At 43.5% G+C, this 17571-nt stretch overlaps 1 protein-coding gene across 2 annotated transcripts in view; it reads left to right on the top strand.

Annotated features, from left to right (window-relative positions):
- The first annotated feature begins 680 nt into the window (after window positions 1-680).
- Window positions 681-17571, top strand: part of STAM (signal transducing adaptor molecule) — a 34771-nt gene continuing 17880 nt past the window's right edge. Inside the window, exons 1-2 of one of the 2 annotated variants that reach the window (XM_048950492.1) lie at window positions 681-861; window positions 13344-13428. In XM_048950492.1, the coding sequence (XP_048806449.1) occupies window positions 822-861; window positions 13344-13428 (125 nt within the window). In that variant the 5' untranslated portion in view covers window positions 681-821. Of the gene's footprint in view, window positions 862-5664; window positions 5806-13343; window positions 13429-17571 lie in introns of those variants that run through there. The other variant, XM_048950493.1, reaches the window with a different exon arrangement.

Genomic DNA, 17571 nt, shown 5'->3' with positions numbered 1-17571 from the left:
GAACGGGCTGCCCAGGACAGTGGGCACAGCCTCGAGGGCAGGAGTTCAAGGGGCGTTTGGACACTGCTCTCAGATATGAGGTTTGGATTTTGAGTGGCCCTGTATGGAGCTGGAGGTTGGGCTCGTGGGTCCCGTCCGACTCGGGACATGCCATGATTCTGATTCTGTAACTGTGGAGAATCGCATAGGCACTGCACACACAAACCTGCACCAAGCTGTGAAATACTGTCACAGTTGCCCCACACCTGTGCAATAGTGCCACTCACTTCAAAAGCACGACGGCATTAACAGTGAAAACACTAATACAGCCCGACGAAGCTCGGAACATTTTCCACTGAGAGCAGGCGTGTCAGGGCACGAACCCGACTTATGAAAATAAAACCAAATAAAACTCCCGAGTCCGCTTTTCCACTGAGCCGGACGTGCGTGAGGAAGGAAAGTGCTGGCGTCCGTAAGGCAGCAGCACAGGGACCCTGGGGGCCGCTCGCCGCAGTCAGGTCCGCGGGCACGGCCCGAGGGGCGCTCCCCGCGCGGGGCTCTTCCCGGGCGCGGCTCTCCCCGGGCGCCGCGTCGGAGCGCGGCGGGGCGGGTCGGGCCGCTCCCGGGGGCGGTGGGGCCGCCAGGCGGCGGCGGGGCCGGCCCCGGCTTCCCGGCATGCTGCGCGCGGCGGGCTGGCTCCGGAGCCCTGGGAGGCGGCGGCGGCGGAGGCGACCCCGGGCGGGAGGAGCGGGAGGAGCAGCGGGAGCCGCCGCGGGCCCGTCGTTCGGTCGCCGCGCTGCCGGGAGCGGAGGGGTGGCCGCGCCGCGCTCCCGCGTCCCGCCATGCCGCTCTTCGCCACCAACCCCTTCGATCAGGATGTGGGTGAGTGGCTCCGCCGCGCCCCGGCCTTCCCGGGGTAACCCCGTGCTCGGGCCCCGCCGGCCGCTCCGCCCGGCCCTCCCTCCGCCGCACGGCCTCGCCTCCGGCGGGGACGGCTGGCAGCGGGCGGCGGCGCGCCGGGCGGCTCCTGGCGGCGGGGCTCCGGCCTGGCAGCCCTGCTGCGGGCCCGGCCTGGCGGCGGGGATGCTCCGCTCGGGGCCGGCCCGCTGGGCATGGGCTGCGCTCGGGCTGGAGTCCTGGCGAAGGGATGAGGAGTAAAAGGCCCATCCGCAGCTGTTTCGCGGACAGGAGCGGGGCATTCAGGGCTTTGAAATGAATTTCTGAAAGAGCTTTTTTTCCTCCCTTTCATATGCAACTTGACGTTCTGTGGTCGGGTTTCATCCCCACCTTGTTCGTTCCAAGGCCAGACTATTTGGATAGAGAATATCAGGCTTCTGCTTGAGAAAAACTGTGCTTAGTGAGGCCAAAACAGAGGTAAAATAACACGTAGGCAGTCAAAAAATCATTTTGCATATGTGATTTCTGGTTGTGTAACACAGCTTGTTGCCTACCTGCTGACATCTGCCTTACGCTGAAATCCTTGGCTGGGAAACAGCATCTTGTAAAGTGACTTCTCATCTTTGAGCACCCCCATCATTTTCTTACATTGTAACTGCAGCATAATGATGTTTGTGTTTCTTGGAACAAATTTCTCTAGTGGCTTTGTATTTGCTGCACCTTTCAACAGTAAATATACCATTTGTTTCTTGATGCTTACCCAACTTCGGAACTCAGGGCTCCAATTCAATTATTACAGTTCTTCAAGAAGCGACTCAGAACCATTTTGAAAGTAGGAAACTTTCCTGGGGGAAGGATTAGTGCATAAACAAGGGAGTGTGACACAAGTTCTTCACGTATGTTATCAAGAACTCTGGATGTGTCATGTCTTAGCGTAGCATGGTTCACATTTCTTGCCACTTGGAATAATGAAGTGTGCCACAATCTTTTCCGGTGAAGGCTTACCTTTAATTTCTAATTTTTTTGATGGCGAAGTCAACAGTTATTTATTTTGAGAAATTGTAAATGTCTTTTCCTCATAATTTTTCTGTCTTGTAATGTAAGTTGGCACCTGAACATATGGAAGAGTTTGCACTGCTTGCCAGTTTTCTGTGGACCATTAGGGGATTGGAACATCGGTAATATCTGTGAGAATGGTTGGATCTAATAAGATTAAAAGGTGATAGCTGGGGTTTGGCAAAATGCCCATTTTCTTATCTCTTGGGGCTGCTGTCTAGCAGTGGTGAAGATCAAGCTGCCTGAGTAGGTTTATAGAGAACTGAGTCTGACAGTTGTGTGTCAGCACTGCGCGTTCCATGGTGTGGAGCAGTAGCACACACATGTTAGGTCAGTGGGTTATTTGCTCTTTTCTGGGAGTGGAGAATGCTTGTGCCTTGCCTCACGTGTGTCATTGACTCACATACTTTCCAGTAGATAGTTTTCAGAAGCTGTGTTCTTTGCATGGTGTGAACACAAATAATCACTTCCAGATTGTTGTTGGAAGAACAGGCTGCGGGCAACAGGCTGATTTGCCAGCAGGCAGTAAATGCAGCCTCTTTCTTATGGACCCCTTTCATGGTGCCCTGAGGGAGCAGCAGGCTGTCAGGTGAGTGGCAGCATGCTTTGAGAGGCCTGCTGCCTTGATCCATTGTGTAGCTGGGTCTGTGCCAAGGGGACAGGAGCGGTGAAGTCTCCAGGAAAGCGTCCCCAGGGTCTTCTTCCCCAAGGCCTCTGGGGAATGCGTTATTATCTGGATGAACTTCTTGGCAGGCTTTATCAGGTACGTCAGCTGTGGAGCAAGCTCTCATGTTCTCGGGAAACTTCCAAAAGTTGTCAAGCAGTAGTGTTGTTTTTCATTTCTCTCCTCAGAAGGAAAGTTGAGTACTCTGCTTTTGCTCTTTCTCAGCAAGAAAGTTTTTTTTTTGAGAATTGGATTCCTGAACAGGAAGGTAGACTGAAGCTATTTTTAGTTTCTTATGAAGTTGGACGTTGGTCTGGGATAACTGTGAATTCTTGTCTACTATTCAATGCTGTGCAATAGTTGGAAATGATTTTGGAAATACTTTGGATGATGAATTGTAGTGAACACATCTGGGACTAAATTGTCTCCTGTTGTTTTGAGGAGCGTGTCTTTACGCTCAGAAGGAGAGATTTCTGTTTTTCTCTCCAGCCATCAGTATTTGTCTAATCCTGTTAGCATGCTCATGCTGTGGATCCTGGTCATCCAGAATAGCATGCCACTTGGAGTCAGCTTAGTGCTGAGATTTTGAGGGTGTATTTGTTCTTTAAATGTGATCAGCAGAAGAATGTTAAGACTACTGTTAAAACATTATTTTAATCTGCCCGTAGATTTGAGGAGATAAGCCATTGTTGTTCTTGAGGAGACCTAATTTCTGCATGAAATCCAAATACTTCTGTTTTGTTAACATTCTTTTTACCATATTTAGGATTACTCGTACACAAAGGGATGCTAATGAATGGTGGTGTAAGTTGGTGTGGATTTTTACAATCAGCTGTGGGAACACTTCACAGTGTGTCCATGTAAGGAATATAACACTAGAATATGAACAAAACAAAACAAACCCTGCAAGATACTGAACTGCTGAGGATATAGTTTAAAGACTCTATTTCTCTGCATAAGGGTTTAGAATTAATGATGTTGTTATTGGTTTGATGGGAAGTCATATTTTGTAATCTTAGTCTTAAAATCATTTGCATAGGGTTGCAAGTTTATCTGTAAGTTTGACACAGGCAAGGTAGTGATGGTTTAGGAACCAAGAGACTGTCTGCTCATCTGTCCTGACAGGCTAACTAATGAAGTAGCAGTGGGTAGGCTGTGTTTGATGAAGAAGTAACTGTTGGAGCAGTTCTGAAGTGTTACTGAGATGCTGTCTCAAGAGTAAAATCTGTAACTTTGGATCTATGCCTACTTAATTGTAACTTGATATCAAGCGTTGTGAAAGTAACCTATCTTACTGACAGTTGGAAGACCTTCTTGCTCTGTTCTCCAAGCTTATTGTTTCAACACATTTCTGCAGTTTTATGGGCTGTAATAAACACACAGTCTGGTCTGAGTTGTTAGAAAGTCAATTAATTAATTAATTCACTTTTGAAAGATCACTTTGATTATTTGTTTTTTAGAAGTTGATCCATCATTCAGCAAATGTCCAGAATGCCAGTGGAAGTAACTCTTCGATAATGTTTCTCCCTTATGTGCAGCAATAGATGGAGACACTTCTTGCATCTGCTTTGCGTGTTAGTCTTGTTCTCCTTGTAGTTGTAACGGTTTGAGGCATCACAAGAGTGGGAATAAAGGAAGGAACGAGGCTTTCTATTTACAGGAACAGGAAATTAAGCAGGTAGTTTGGTAATGTAATAAAACAATTTGATAGCAATGATTTCTCCCACATTTTCAACTGCAGTATTTAGTGACCATTTTATGCTTGTAACTCTTACAGAAATATATAACTCTTTTAGAAATTTAATAATATGCATTATTATTACATGATTACATATGAATGTTGCTGAGTAGTGTGCTAAGGTGTACATATAGTTTGATGCAGTAGGATGTAAGAAATACTTTGACTTCGAATCCCATTGTGCAATTTCTTGTAATAAAATACTCTTGCTCTTTGAACTGGTTACTCTGTAGGTTTATCCCCTTTGTTAGTCAACATCATTACTCTATCCCCTTTGCTAGACAACGTCTTCAAAACCACACAGTTCTGTGTTTCTGTGCGCTGGGCTTCTCACTGTTTAGAACAGCTTTGGGTTTGCCAAAAGGGGGGAAGCTTATTACAGAGGAGGCTCTTGACCCTGGAGAACTGTGAAGAGTGCACGCTGTGAGTTAACTACCTCTGGCTGCAAGGAAGGACATCTTCCAAGGATTGGTTCAGTTTATCGTGAGACCGGCATTTTTTTTTGCCCAAGTTGGCCAACTGCTTTTCTCAGCATTGTTTGAGGGGAAAGAATATTAACTGTGAGCTGAGCAGAAAGCTTGTAGAAAGGAGCTGTAGCCAGTCCCCTTTCAGTCCTTCATAAATGTTTCCATAAACAAGAATTTCTCGCTTCATTGTGTGATCTTAACGAAGAACAGCAATGCAGACAGGATCCTGGTAAAATAAATACCTCTTCTATATAATAGTTCTCCCAAATTCTTTTTCGTTATCGCATTCTGAAGAAGAATCACCAGACTTGAGTTCAGCTGGGCAAATTTGAAGCCCACATCATACCTTCCTTCGGCAAAGGATTGCCAGAGATGAGATGTCATTTTTAAGTGCTTCCTCTTATTTCAATGTGTGTTATAACATCAACATTTGGAGAAATCAAAGCAGTTCTCCAGAATGTAAAATCTGTTCCACTGTGATAAAAATAACACTATATCTTTGATGTGGATGGTGATGTCCCTTGCTGATCTTTCTGAAATGCTGCTTCTGCTGTGGCTTAATCTGTGGGGGGCTGCAATAGATCCTGGCAGCTCTTGTTTGTGTTACTCGCCTGTGATCCACCTTGTGTGCAGAGCCGTCATCATCTGCCTCATCTGTCTCCAATGTGCTCACCTTCCTGCTCCGCTGTAATAGCTCTGGGTGAAAGGTTGTTTAAGTTCTGTGGATTTGTTACAGTTTGCAACAAAATCACTAAATCACTTTTGCCCAGCTGGGTAGGCATTCTTAGCAGATCTTTAATCCCTTTATCTTTGTTCTGTCCAGCTCATTTTGCTGAGCGATGTCTCTGGCTTGGCTGCCTCTTTGACAGAGAAATCATACACAGTCCTCTGAAGGAATGAGCCAAGATGGCCTCCCAGCTGCTCTGCCATTGCTGCTTGTTTACCTCGGGTCACCTGGTGCTGCCTTCATTGGATGCTTCCCAGGGGGACTTCTTGGGAGTACTGTAAGTGGAATGCAGTTAAGTAGGAGAAATTGGCTAATCATAGAATAGCTTAGTTTGGAGGAGAGCTTAAAGATCATCTGATTGCAACCCCCATGCCATGGACAGTGCTGCCACCCACCAGATCAGGTTGCCCAGAGCCTCATCCAGTCCAGCCTTGAACACTCCAGAGATGGGGTGTCCACAGCTTCTCTGGGCAGCCCAGTCCATTGTCTCACTGCTCTCTGACTAAAAAAAATTCCTCCTAACATCCAACCTGAATCTCCTTACTTTTAGTTTAAAGCCGTAGGGCCATTCCCTCTTGTCAGCATCAGATTGTGCAAAAGTTCATCCCTCTCCTGCTTTTAGGTGCCCTTCAAGTGCTGGAAGGTCTGCTGCCGCCTCTGTTTTTGCAGCCCAAGATATAGTTGGCCTTCTTGGCTGCAAGAGCATGTGCAAGTTTTCATCCACCAGAACCTCCAAGTCCTTCTCTGCAGGGCTGTTTTCTGTGAGTTCTTCTCCCAGTCTGTCATCACATTTGAAATTACCCTGACCCAGATGGCTCTACTGAAGTTGAGAGTGTGATAGGGAATTCTAGTGTCTACGAATGCACTCTCTGCTGGAGGTTTATTTTCAGTCTTGCTTAGATCAAAATGAGTTGGCCTTATTTTTCTCTGTGGTTCTGTGTGTGTGGTTAATATAAAGAGGTGGTTTGTATAGAACGGTCGAACAAATGTGTTGGTCATTTTGACAGACAAAAAGAATGAAATTAATCACATGACATGGAATGATGTGGGGACAGAATTACATGGCGAGTGACTGCCGAGAAAAAAAAATGCAGTCAGTTTCATTTTTCTGGGGCCATTTAAATTATGGAAGAGATTTGGTAGTTACTAAAATTCCCAAACACTGTAAGCATATGTCTGTATTTATATTTATATTGAGAGGGGGGAAATTATTTATTTAGCCTTGGGAAGGAAACAAGACTTTGAGTGGGACAATAGGAGAGAAGGCTGATGGGAGTGCTGAATTTTGTGTCGCTCCCATGGCGTTTACATTGGCGTAACAGATCATTGAGGACTTCTTGTTCTGCTGGAAACTGATAGTAATTTTCCTGTATAAGCGAGGACTGCCTTCAGCCACTCTTTTCTTTGTAACTTCACTAAGAACTTTAGTATCTCATTTCAGAGGTATGTGACGGGGAGGACAGTTATGTCCATGGATGGAGTAAGTAAATACCAACTGGAATGGCTCGACATCCTGGTTTAGTAGAATAGGCTTTGAATTTTTACTCGCATTTGTTCTGCTTCAAATTACGTCGATTTTAAATGTTGGGTTTATGGGAAGTTTTGAGCTGTTATTGCTGTTTCTTAAAATTCTAGTTTGTTTTAACATCTTTGAGAGTATGTAGCAGAAAACAAGTAGGTCAATTCTAATATTGGAATGCTTTAATATCAGTGAAATCTGAACTTTAGATAACTTAAACCTGCAGTGTAACCTGGTGTTGGCAGTGGGTAGTCTTGCTGGGCAGCGTGGTGCTGTTCAGGTGCAGAACTGTCAGAGAATGCAAGCGACTTGCTGATACTTGCATGGCAGGTCTGGTGAGATGTGGCAGCACCTGTGTTTCTCTTACTGATGCCTGAGCATAAGGGGAATTTCAGGTAGAATCACAGCATAAATATTTTTGCATTATAATTTTTAAGCAGTGCACAAAATCAGAGGAGAAAACAGCTACAAATCTAGGTGCTACAAGTCTTTGCATCTGTGTAAATCAGAGGGAAAGTGGCTGAGCTTCACAGAGCAAGGTGTGAAGCTGATGTGCTTAGGTGTCCTAGAAGCTCAGAAATTTGCCAGACTCTTTATATTTTCAGTGCATATAAGGCAACATAATTGCAGAACTGAGGCTGATGCAAAGTTAAAGAAGCTTTTCAGCTTTGCATTTATTTTTGTGCTTTGTGGAAGACAGCTATTGTAAAAAATGGCCTCTTTCCAGTATTGGACAGAAAGAAAATAATAAAGTTGGAGTATGGAGTATATAAGCAACAACTTCTTTAAAATGTATTTTTTACTGAAACAAACAAACAAACAAAAAAAAACAACAAAAAAAACACCCCCAAAAAAGCAGAACAAAAACGTAATACTAGTGGGGTGTTTGATTCTGTGAAACTAATACAACTATCAGGATGGTTCGATGGCAGTGGTTGCCATTCCAAGTGCATTCTCAGGGCGTTCGTCAGAAATTTTTGATGAAATATTACTCTTCCTGTGCTTCATCCTTGGCAATAGTTATTCCCAGATGTATGTATTGCCAGAAAGCAGTGAGGTGAATAAGACATGACTGTAAAGTGAGGGATATTTTTCTCTGGTAAGAGATGGTTCATAGAAGTTTGGTGAAGAGACATGACCAAATTTTTCTTAGAGTTGAATGCCTGTTTGCAGCTCTATGCGTTCTACTTGAAAATTTGCAGGTAATTTTATTTATGTCAACCTGAAAATGTGGTCACAAATATACAGAGAAGAAGATTTTTTTTTTTTTTTTTAATCTTGAAACCTGTTCTCAAATTCCTTTATCAAAACAGACAGCGTGGCTGCATATTTTCCTTTGTTCATTGGACTGTGTTTAGCCAATGTATCAAAATGCATGAAATTATTTGCTGTGATTTGAGCTTGCCATAATTTAAGTTGCATTTCAAACACTCTTACGGTTTGAAACATAGCTCAGATAAGCTGATTTTCACCTTGAAAATGCTTGTTTAGCTCATTTAAATGAATGGCAAAATCCACCAAAAATGCTAAACGTGTGAGCCATTTTTAATCTTTATGTCCTGGCACAAATTTTCCTTCTGATTCTGTAAAGGATTGGATTTCACTTTGCAAGTCATAAAGTCTCTGCAGCATTTTGCCCCGACTAAGGCTCCTGCCTTCAGAAAAGTGAATGATGACCCTGTAGTAAGCATCCATACTTTTAAGGAACTGCTAGAATTAGTGATGACTCTGTCCCTTGGATGTTACAAAATTGACAGCTTGGATGGCAATTTATGTGATATTATCCATTTTTAAAGCTTTTGCATGTAAGTTTTCTTGATGTCTGATGAAGTGATATTTCATCAGACCTGAACTGCTGATGGTACATGCATCATCTTCCATTCATTTTATAAGTACCTCTGTTTTACCAGCCATCTTCAGGGCGCCATCAGTAGCTATACCAGATGTGATGACGACGGTTAAAGAAAATTGCTTTCATGTATGTTTTTTTTTATCAGTGGCTTACAACCCTCAGTCCACTGCTCAAAAACTGAGCTTCTTTTTAAAAATGAAACAAGAACACAGTGCCTTAAAAAAAAAAAAAAGGTAGGACAACAAACAAATAAACCAGAAAAAAACAAAACCCCAAGCCAAACCAGCTTTGCTGTTGTAATGTGCTCTGCAAAGCACAGTCATTTTGTAAGTAATCCTTTGCAGGTTAGGCTGTAGGACTGGAACATTCTTCTGAATTGCAGTTTGGTGGCTGATATTTCTTCCCACCTTTGCTTGTATAGGAAGTGGAGCACTAAGAACTGAGACAAAACTAAGCTGAGACAAATTGTGTAGATGCTGAATAGGCAGCTAAGCTTCTGGTTGTTTTGGATACCTGAAAATGACAAGCGTTTTTTGGCTGTTTAGATCCCTACCCAGCATGGCCTGCTAGGTTTTCTATTGAAAACCAACATTGAACAAGTTTCTCCTTTACATTTATATATATATGTGTGTAAAATACTATATGTGCATGCTTTTTGAAAGACACAAATAGGATATCTTAATAAGGGGCAAGGAAGATCAACTTCAAGACAGCTTTAAGGAGGCATGGTTTAAGCAAACAAACAAAAACACACCCTTTATTTTTTTAGCTTCCACGTTTTCAGTTTCTCAATCAGAAAAAACAGCCATTGAAGTTCAGTGCAAGAGCCAGTATGCTCTCACCACAACTGGTGTTGTAAGTAGGGTAACTCACAGATGTGTATCTTGCTGTCCCAGCTTCTGATCTACAGGTGTGACACTCATCTGAATTCTGGTACAGTGTTTCGGAAGGGCTGGACAGCATTTATACTCAGGAGTGGTGTTTTCTTTAGAAGGCAGATTTGTTCAGAGGTTTGATTTATTTGGAAAATAAATACAACTACTACTTACCTTACCTTGGTCTTTTCTGTGATTTCCTACGCATCTGTTTCTTCAGATATGATACATTAGAGACTGAATCTGGGCAAGATGGAATTGCACTCACTTGGCATGCCAGCTCTTATGGGTACAGGAGAAACACGAAGAGAGAAGGCTGGTGACTGAAAAATGTGACATGTAGTATTTGTGTTGCAGTGGTTAAAGTTGCAGTGTTAATTCATAGGCCTTGCCTATGCTAGATAAAAAGCCACCTACGCTCGGGTGTATTAGTGATACAGCTTTGTGGGAGATCTGCTCTGGGAAACTAGGGACAGGGTATGGTAACATATGCCTCTGGGTCATGAAGTTCTGTTTTTCTTTGTGTTTGAAATGCAGTCAGTGAGTCTTAAAGAACTCTGATTTCATAAGGAGCCAGCACTGTCTTTAAGAGTTGTTTCAGTGCAGTCTGAAGTGTTACCTGATCTTGCCCTGGCAGGCAGTCATCGGGTAAGGTTTTAGCAATGAGGTGTTGGGGGGAGTCTGAGGTAAGCACTGGTATTTCAATGACAGAATTATTTTTGATCAGAGAAGGGAGGATGAAGAACATTCCGAGTTCAGGTTCCATCTCCTGTGTGAAGCTGCTGCAAGAGTTCAGGTACAAGTCTGTGTGCTGCCTTCCCTGTCACTGAGATAGTGATGTGCCAATGGCAGGAGGACAGGGTGCCACCTGTTAGCTGGGGTGTGCAAATGCTGAGTGAGTGCAGAGAGTTTGGGCTGCAGGTGTGTGCTTTGTGTGAGAGAAATACATTAAGTGGTAACTGTGTAAGTAATTGAACTTAAACAGCTCTGAGTTGTAATTTTGTCTCCGAAACACTGATGCAACAAAGGAATTCCCTCCGAGCATTCCTGCTGTTCCTTTTCTGGAGTGGTGAAACGTGACTGCCACGCACTAATGCTCAGTGGCTTTTTTGTGTCAGTCCAGCTCAGCTTGGGCACTGCGAGTGTCTTATTATTAATTTTTATCCAAGGAAAGTAATAGATGTTTATTACTAAAGATAGAAAGTACTCGGTGATGCTGGGTTCCAGGCTGGCATGTAGTAAGGACCTTTTAGTGTCTGGTGATGGAGACATTGTGACAATGGGTGGTTTTTACACAATCATAGAGTCAGAATATCCTGGTTTGGAAGGGACCCGTAAGGATCATCGAATCCAACTCCTGACTTCACATAGGACCACCCAGAAATCAAACCATCTGAGGGTGTTGTCCAAATGCTTCTTGAACTCCTGCAGCTGGGTGCCGTGACTGCTGCCCTGGGAGCCCAACCACCTGACCAACTGCTCGACTTTCAAGAAATGATGTAGCTGTGATAGTGAACTTGTAACTGTATTGGTGGATACACCTGCAAAATATTCTCATTGAGAATTAGAATGAAGCTTGTAATTGGTGAGGTTGGTATGAACTAGGGATTTCATCAATCACCATCATATCTGTAGTTTTATCCAAACTGCTGAAATCAGCATAAACAACAGCTTGGTTTAAACTCTAAGCATGCGTTATTTTACTTGATGGTTTGCCATGCCATTTCTCTTCAGTGATGCTGTGTAAAGAGAAGAATTACTTCTTGCCAGAAGTACTGGCACTATTACGCACAGCGTAGGAGCCTGAAGTTACCATCCCATTGGATTCCTCAGCTCTGTGGCTGCTGAAGCATAGCACGGCGCGAGGCTACAAAGCCCTGAGCCAGGCTGGAGCCAGGCGCTCTGCAGGGTGCTCTGTAGGCACGGAGTGGAGCTGGTCCAACTCCAGCAGGACTGTCAGCGAGCTGCAACAGGAGCCCTGGAAATGAGCTGCCTCTACGCAGCCGATCCGTGGTATGGGTTGTGCTGAACAGCAGTTGCAGAGAATGCAGTGCAGGCACAGCAGCTCAGGTGCAACTCTGCTTGGGTTCGGTGTTTTATATACAGTATCTTCAGTGACAGAATTGAAATTCTGGAGTTACAGAACGATGTTTGTGGATGTAGGCAGGCTAGTGTCTCATTGCTCTGTTCTCATGTTTTTAGCATTTTTAGTTTATATCCTGACTGGATTGCGTTTTCTTTTTGGGCAAGCTTTAAAAATTGAGCCATGTCTCTGACTGCTGGCCCTAAGCATGATTTGTAACAATAGTGGACTGAAAATAAAATAAAATGCTTGTCTTCTTGGTGCCAGATGTTATCATAACATCTATCCAGTGTTGTTCTCTTTTCCATAGTCTTGCAAATGCTAGTTTGGATTAATTAATCTTTCCTGTCAGTGAAGTTTCTACAGGAAATCTTTACTTCCTTTTTAAAACTAAGCAGACTGGGAGGGATCGTACTCATTGCTGAGGCATATTTGGCAGACTAAGGTGAATATTAGGTGAAGCAGGTATAGGTTATAGTTCTGTGCCCATCTTTCCTTCTGTCTCTTCTCTGAAAGAGTGATCAGGAACTGGAATGGGCTGCCCAGGGAGGTGGTGAAGTCACTGTCTCTGGAGGTGTTCAAGAAGCATTTAGATATTATATTAAGGGTCATGGTTTAGTGGAAATATTGGTGGTGGGTGGATAGTTGGACTGGATGATCTTGGGCATCTTTTCCAACCTTGGTATTCTGTTTGGAAACTACCTTGTGGTCTCCAGCCTTGAACTATTAATTTTTAGATACTGCTCCATACAGCTGCAGTTTAAACCTCAGTTTTCTTCATCACTTTTATTTATTATTACCCTCTGTATACCTAGGCTTTTCTGGGGGAAAAATAGGGAGGGAATCTGTTTTTCCTGCTGATTTGTTTTCCACCCATCTTCAATTCTTCGCTCTTCATGAGGGACTGTTCTTGTCCTATTCAGAAGAAAGTGTCTGAGTGGATTGTATCTGATTAGCTTTGTAACTAAAAAGTGGAATATGTCATCCAATGCAGAGATAATAATGAGGAGATGATAATCACTGACCTTTCAATGAGTTCTTGAAACCCCCATGCTGAGAAAGGAGGGAAGACATAGAAAGGAAATGTATGATGCAGCAACTTAATGTCTGAGGATGGGGTAAATTCTGGTTATGTCTGACTGCAAATAGGGAACTAATGCTTCCAGTATTCCAGTAAGATCTTAAACTTAACATTTCCAAATGAAGAAAAAAATATATCTGTTGATAATTGATATACTTCTAGATGTATATTTATTATGTGGAAAAAAAACCCAAGTATATATTTGCTTACCAGTTTAACTTTGCAGCTGCAAGTGAACATTTGAAAGGTAAAATATTTAGTTACAACAATTATGTGAATTTATTAAGTACACAATGTCATATGTTTAGTTGTATACAGAAATAGCATTGAAACATCTTTATTGTCAATTTTGTTAAATTACTGTATTTATATTCTGATTTATTATGTTTGTATTTTGTTCATTAGAGAAAGCAACCAGTGAGATGAACACTGCAGAGGACTGGGGCCTCATCTTGGACATTTGTGATAAAGTTGGGCAGTCACGCACAGGGTAAGTGATTTTTAGAAACTGTCCCCCACAAACATTAATTTTGTTATTTCAATCTTAGATGAGAGGAATGAAAATTTTGTTTTGTGTAGACTATTGAAGCAGCTCAGTTTAATTTACTTAATGTTTTTACTGGAGTAGATTTATTACAATGAAAGAAAAGTATGGATTTTCTGCCCAAATATTTTACAGTTCTTTCCTTATCTCTGAAAATCAGGAATTGCATACAGCAGTTTTTTCACCAGTGTAAAAGAATAAACAAGCTGATACGTTTTATCAGTGTCACTGTAAATCCAGCAGACATCATCAGTATTTTTTTCTTGTACAATCATAATCAAGGATCAAAGTGACCTCCGGAGGTCATGTGGTCCAACCCCCCCTATTTGAAACAGGTCTAATTAGATCAGGTTGCTCAGGACTGTGCCGAGTCTTGAATGCCTCCAGGGACAGAGTTTCCACAACCTCTGTGGGCAATCCATTTCAGTATTTAACTACCCTCACGGTAAGCAAGTAAATAAATGAGTGATTCTACTGTATATTTGTAATTTCCCTTGTTCGAACTTGTTTGTTGTGTCTTACCCTATGACTGCGGTTCTAACAAGAATCTGGTTTCATCGATGGCCTCTGCTTAAGTAGTTGTATAAAGCAGTAAGGTTTGCTTTTACCCTGTCCTTCTAAAAACTGAGCCCATATGTTGGTGTCTTTTTGTTTGTGTCTCCCCTCTGGCCATCTTGGTAGCCCTCCACTGGACTTGCTGCGGTGTGTCAGCATCTTTCTTGTATGGGAGAACTCAAAAGTGGGCAGTGTCCCAACGTAGTCTTACAAGTGCTGTATAGAAGAATGGAACGCTTCCTTGGCCCTGCTGGCTGGCTGTTATTACTATGGCCTGATGTGTTTGGTCATCTTTGCTGCCAAGCTGCTCTCCTATCACCCACTGGTTCCTGCCAACCCTTCCCTGTGGAGCTGCTCTTTGGGCAGTCAGCTCCTGGCCTCCACTGGGGCAGTCCACTCCAGATGCAATACCTTGCCTTTCACTTCTTTAATTTAATGATCTGGTTTGCCCATTCTCCTTACTGTCCATACCCCTCTAGTAGCCCTGCTCTCTGGTATATCAGCTGCTTCCTCCAGCATGCTGTTGTCAGGAAAGATGCCTCCTGTCATCTAGATCATTACTGAAGACATTTAGCAGCACCAGTCCCAGGAATTCCCTGAGGGACACCACGAGTTACTGCCCACCAGCTGGGATTTGCACACTGCTGACAAATCTATGAGCTCAGCAGTCCAGCCAGTTTTCCACCCACCTTATCATCCTTTTATCCAGCCAGTATTTCACCTGTTGGGGATAAGGAGAACTATACGAGATATGCTGTGTCCAACACTTTATTGAAACTCAGGTTTAAAGCATTCTCTGCCTCTCCTTTTCCTCACCACCAGTGTCTTTGTACAGTAAGCAGTGAGGATGTGTATTTCTCCCCCTTGTTTTGAGAAACTATTGTCTTACATCAGGGCTTTAAGAAATGCTCATTTGAAAAAAAAAGTGATTAAATGAAATGCACCTTTAATGCAGACTATTCATGCTTTCATTACTGATCCTTTAATGAGCTATCTCAGAGACATTATGCAAGCCTTCTTTTTTTTTTTAATACATTAAAAGGTAGAGTATAATTTGAATAGCAAGTGAAAAATATGTCATAAAGATGATATTTTGGTATATCTGTTTTTATTCAGTGTTGTGTTAGACTTTGGACAGTTTTAAATTATATTTTCCTCAAGCATTCCCTGTAACATTTCAGGTAAGGAAAAGGTTCAAAAAGAGAGCTATGCCACTGATTCCGTTCCAGGGGACAGGTTCACAAATTAACTTGTTCCTTGGGATTAAGAGTGGTGTCTGGAGAAATATTTATGAATAGCAAGGTATATTGAGACTTCTGTGCTGTTGTGTGCAACTCCAGTAAAAATAAAAACTGGTTAGTTGTTAATAATGTTTTGTGTTATTTTCTGTATGTGAAATGTGTTTCTATTCCATGTATGTTGACGCTGAGTCTGCAACAACAGTGTTATTGAAGACCTCAGTATTCTATTTCACCACTTTTGCCCAGGCAAAATTCAGCCTACAGTGGCTTACCCTAAACAGTGCTTAAATGTATTTAGCTGCAAGAGACAGCTGCTTGGAAATGCAGATAAAGCCAGTGATCTTCTGGCAACATCCATGACAGCTGGAATTTCTGTTGCGATTTTGAAAACGGAACAAAACAAAACAAAAAAACAACAGTGGTTTTGTCCTGCTGTGACTTTAACCTTTCTAATACTTACCCTGCTTGTAATATGCTGCCAGCTGACTCACTGCTGAATAGCAAGCACATTCTGTTAAAAACTTGCTGATAGTGAGTTTTCTTTGTTTGTATGGATTTTGTCATGGTATAGCAAGGTAAAGCAAGTCAATGTTTCCCATTAAGTTTAAATCAGATAAGCTACACTTAATAACTTCTGCAATTTAAGTTATTGTGGCAAGGATACTAATCATTGGAACTAGCTTCTGCTTTAGTTTTTTCACCAGTTTTTGTCTAATGTGAACTGTTCTGTTTGGCAGAACCTTATACTGTATTGTCTCCACTTTATTGATTTTCTTTTGTACAGTCTTTGAATAGCATGCCTTTCAACATTTTGAACATAAACCACCATACACCGAAACGGATTACAGAATCACAGAATCACAGAATCACCCGGGTTGGAAGGGACCCCAAGGATCATGTAGTTCCAACCCCCCTGCCTAGCAGGGCCACCAACATACATATTCAGATCAGGTTGCCCAGGACCCCGTCCAACCTGGCCTTAAACACGTCCAAGGACGGGGCATCCACAACCTCCCTGGGCAGCCCGTTCCAGGGCCTAACCACTCTCCTAGTAAAGAACTTCCCCCTAACATCTAACCTAAATCTTCCCTCCTTCAACTTAAAACCATTTCCCCTAGTCCTGCTGTTGTCAGCCCTTTTGAAGAGTTTACTCCCCTCCTGGGTGTAGGTTCCCTTCAGGTATTGATAGGCTGCAATGAGGTCACCCCGCAGCCTTCTCTTCTCCAGGCTGAACAAGCCCAACTCCCTCAGCCTGTCCTCATAGGGGAGGTGCTCCAGCCCCCTGATCATCTTAGTCGCCCTCCTCTGGACCCTTTCCAAAATCTCTATGTCTTTCTTGTACTGAGGGCTCCACACCTGGACACAGTACTCCAGATGGGGCCTCACAAGAGCCGTGTAGAGAGGGACAATCACCTCCCTGTCCCTGCTGGCCACCCCTCTCCTGATGGAGCCCAGGATCCCATTTGCCTTTTGAGCTGCCAGAGCGCACTGCTGGCTCATGTTCAGTCTCTCGTCCATCAGGACCCCCAGGTCCTTCTCTGCCGAGCTGCTCTCAAGGACCACTCCTCCCAGCCTGTACAGGTGCCTGGGATTCTTCCGGCCCAAATGCAAAACCTTGCACTTTGCCGTGTTGAACCTCATCAGGTTCACCCGAGCCCAGCCCTCCAGCCTGTCGAGGTCCCTCTGAATGGCATCCCTTCCTTCCACCGTATCAACCGCACCACTCAGCTTGGTGTCGTCAGCAAACTTGCTGAGGGTGCACTCAATTCCCTCATCGATGTCATTAATAAAGATGTTAAAGAGCACCGGTCCCAAGACAGACCCTTGGGGGACACCACTTGTTACCGGCCTCCACCTGGACATAGAGCCATTGACCACCACCCTCTGTCTGCGGCCTTTCAACCAATTGCTTATCCATCGGGTCGTCCACCCATCAAATCCACTTCCCTCCAATTTGGAGATGAGGATGTGGTGGGGGACCATGTCAAAGGCCTTGCTCAGGTCCAGGTAAATGACATCGGTCGCCTTCCCTTCGTCCACCAATGCCGTCACTCCATCATAGAAGGCCACAAGATTAGTTAGGCATGACCTTCCTTTGGTGAAGCCGTGCTGGCTGTCTCGGATCACATGCTCATTCTTTATGTGACCGAGCATGTTGTCCAGGAGGATCTGTTCCATGATCTTCCCAGGCAGGAAGCCTGGGAAGCAGCAGGATTATTTTCCTTTATGAAGTGTAACATTTTGTTGTGTACTGTTACATTGTACATTGTCTCATTTATCTGTTTGTTTGCTT

This window comes from Lagopus muta, chromosome 7, assembly GCF_023343835.1.
Source record: "Lagopus muta isolate bLagMut1 chromosome 7, bLagMut1 primary, whole genome shotgun sequence".
Lineage (NCBI taxonomy): Eukaryota > Metazoa > Chordata > Aves > Galliformes > Phasianidae > Lagopus > Lagopus muta.
Note: the sequence above shows the minus strand (reverse complement) of the source record. Positions and strands in the feature narration are given on the sequence as shown.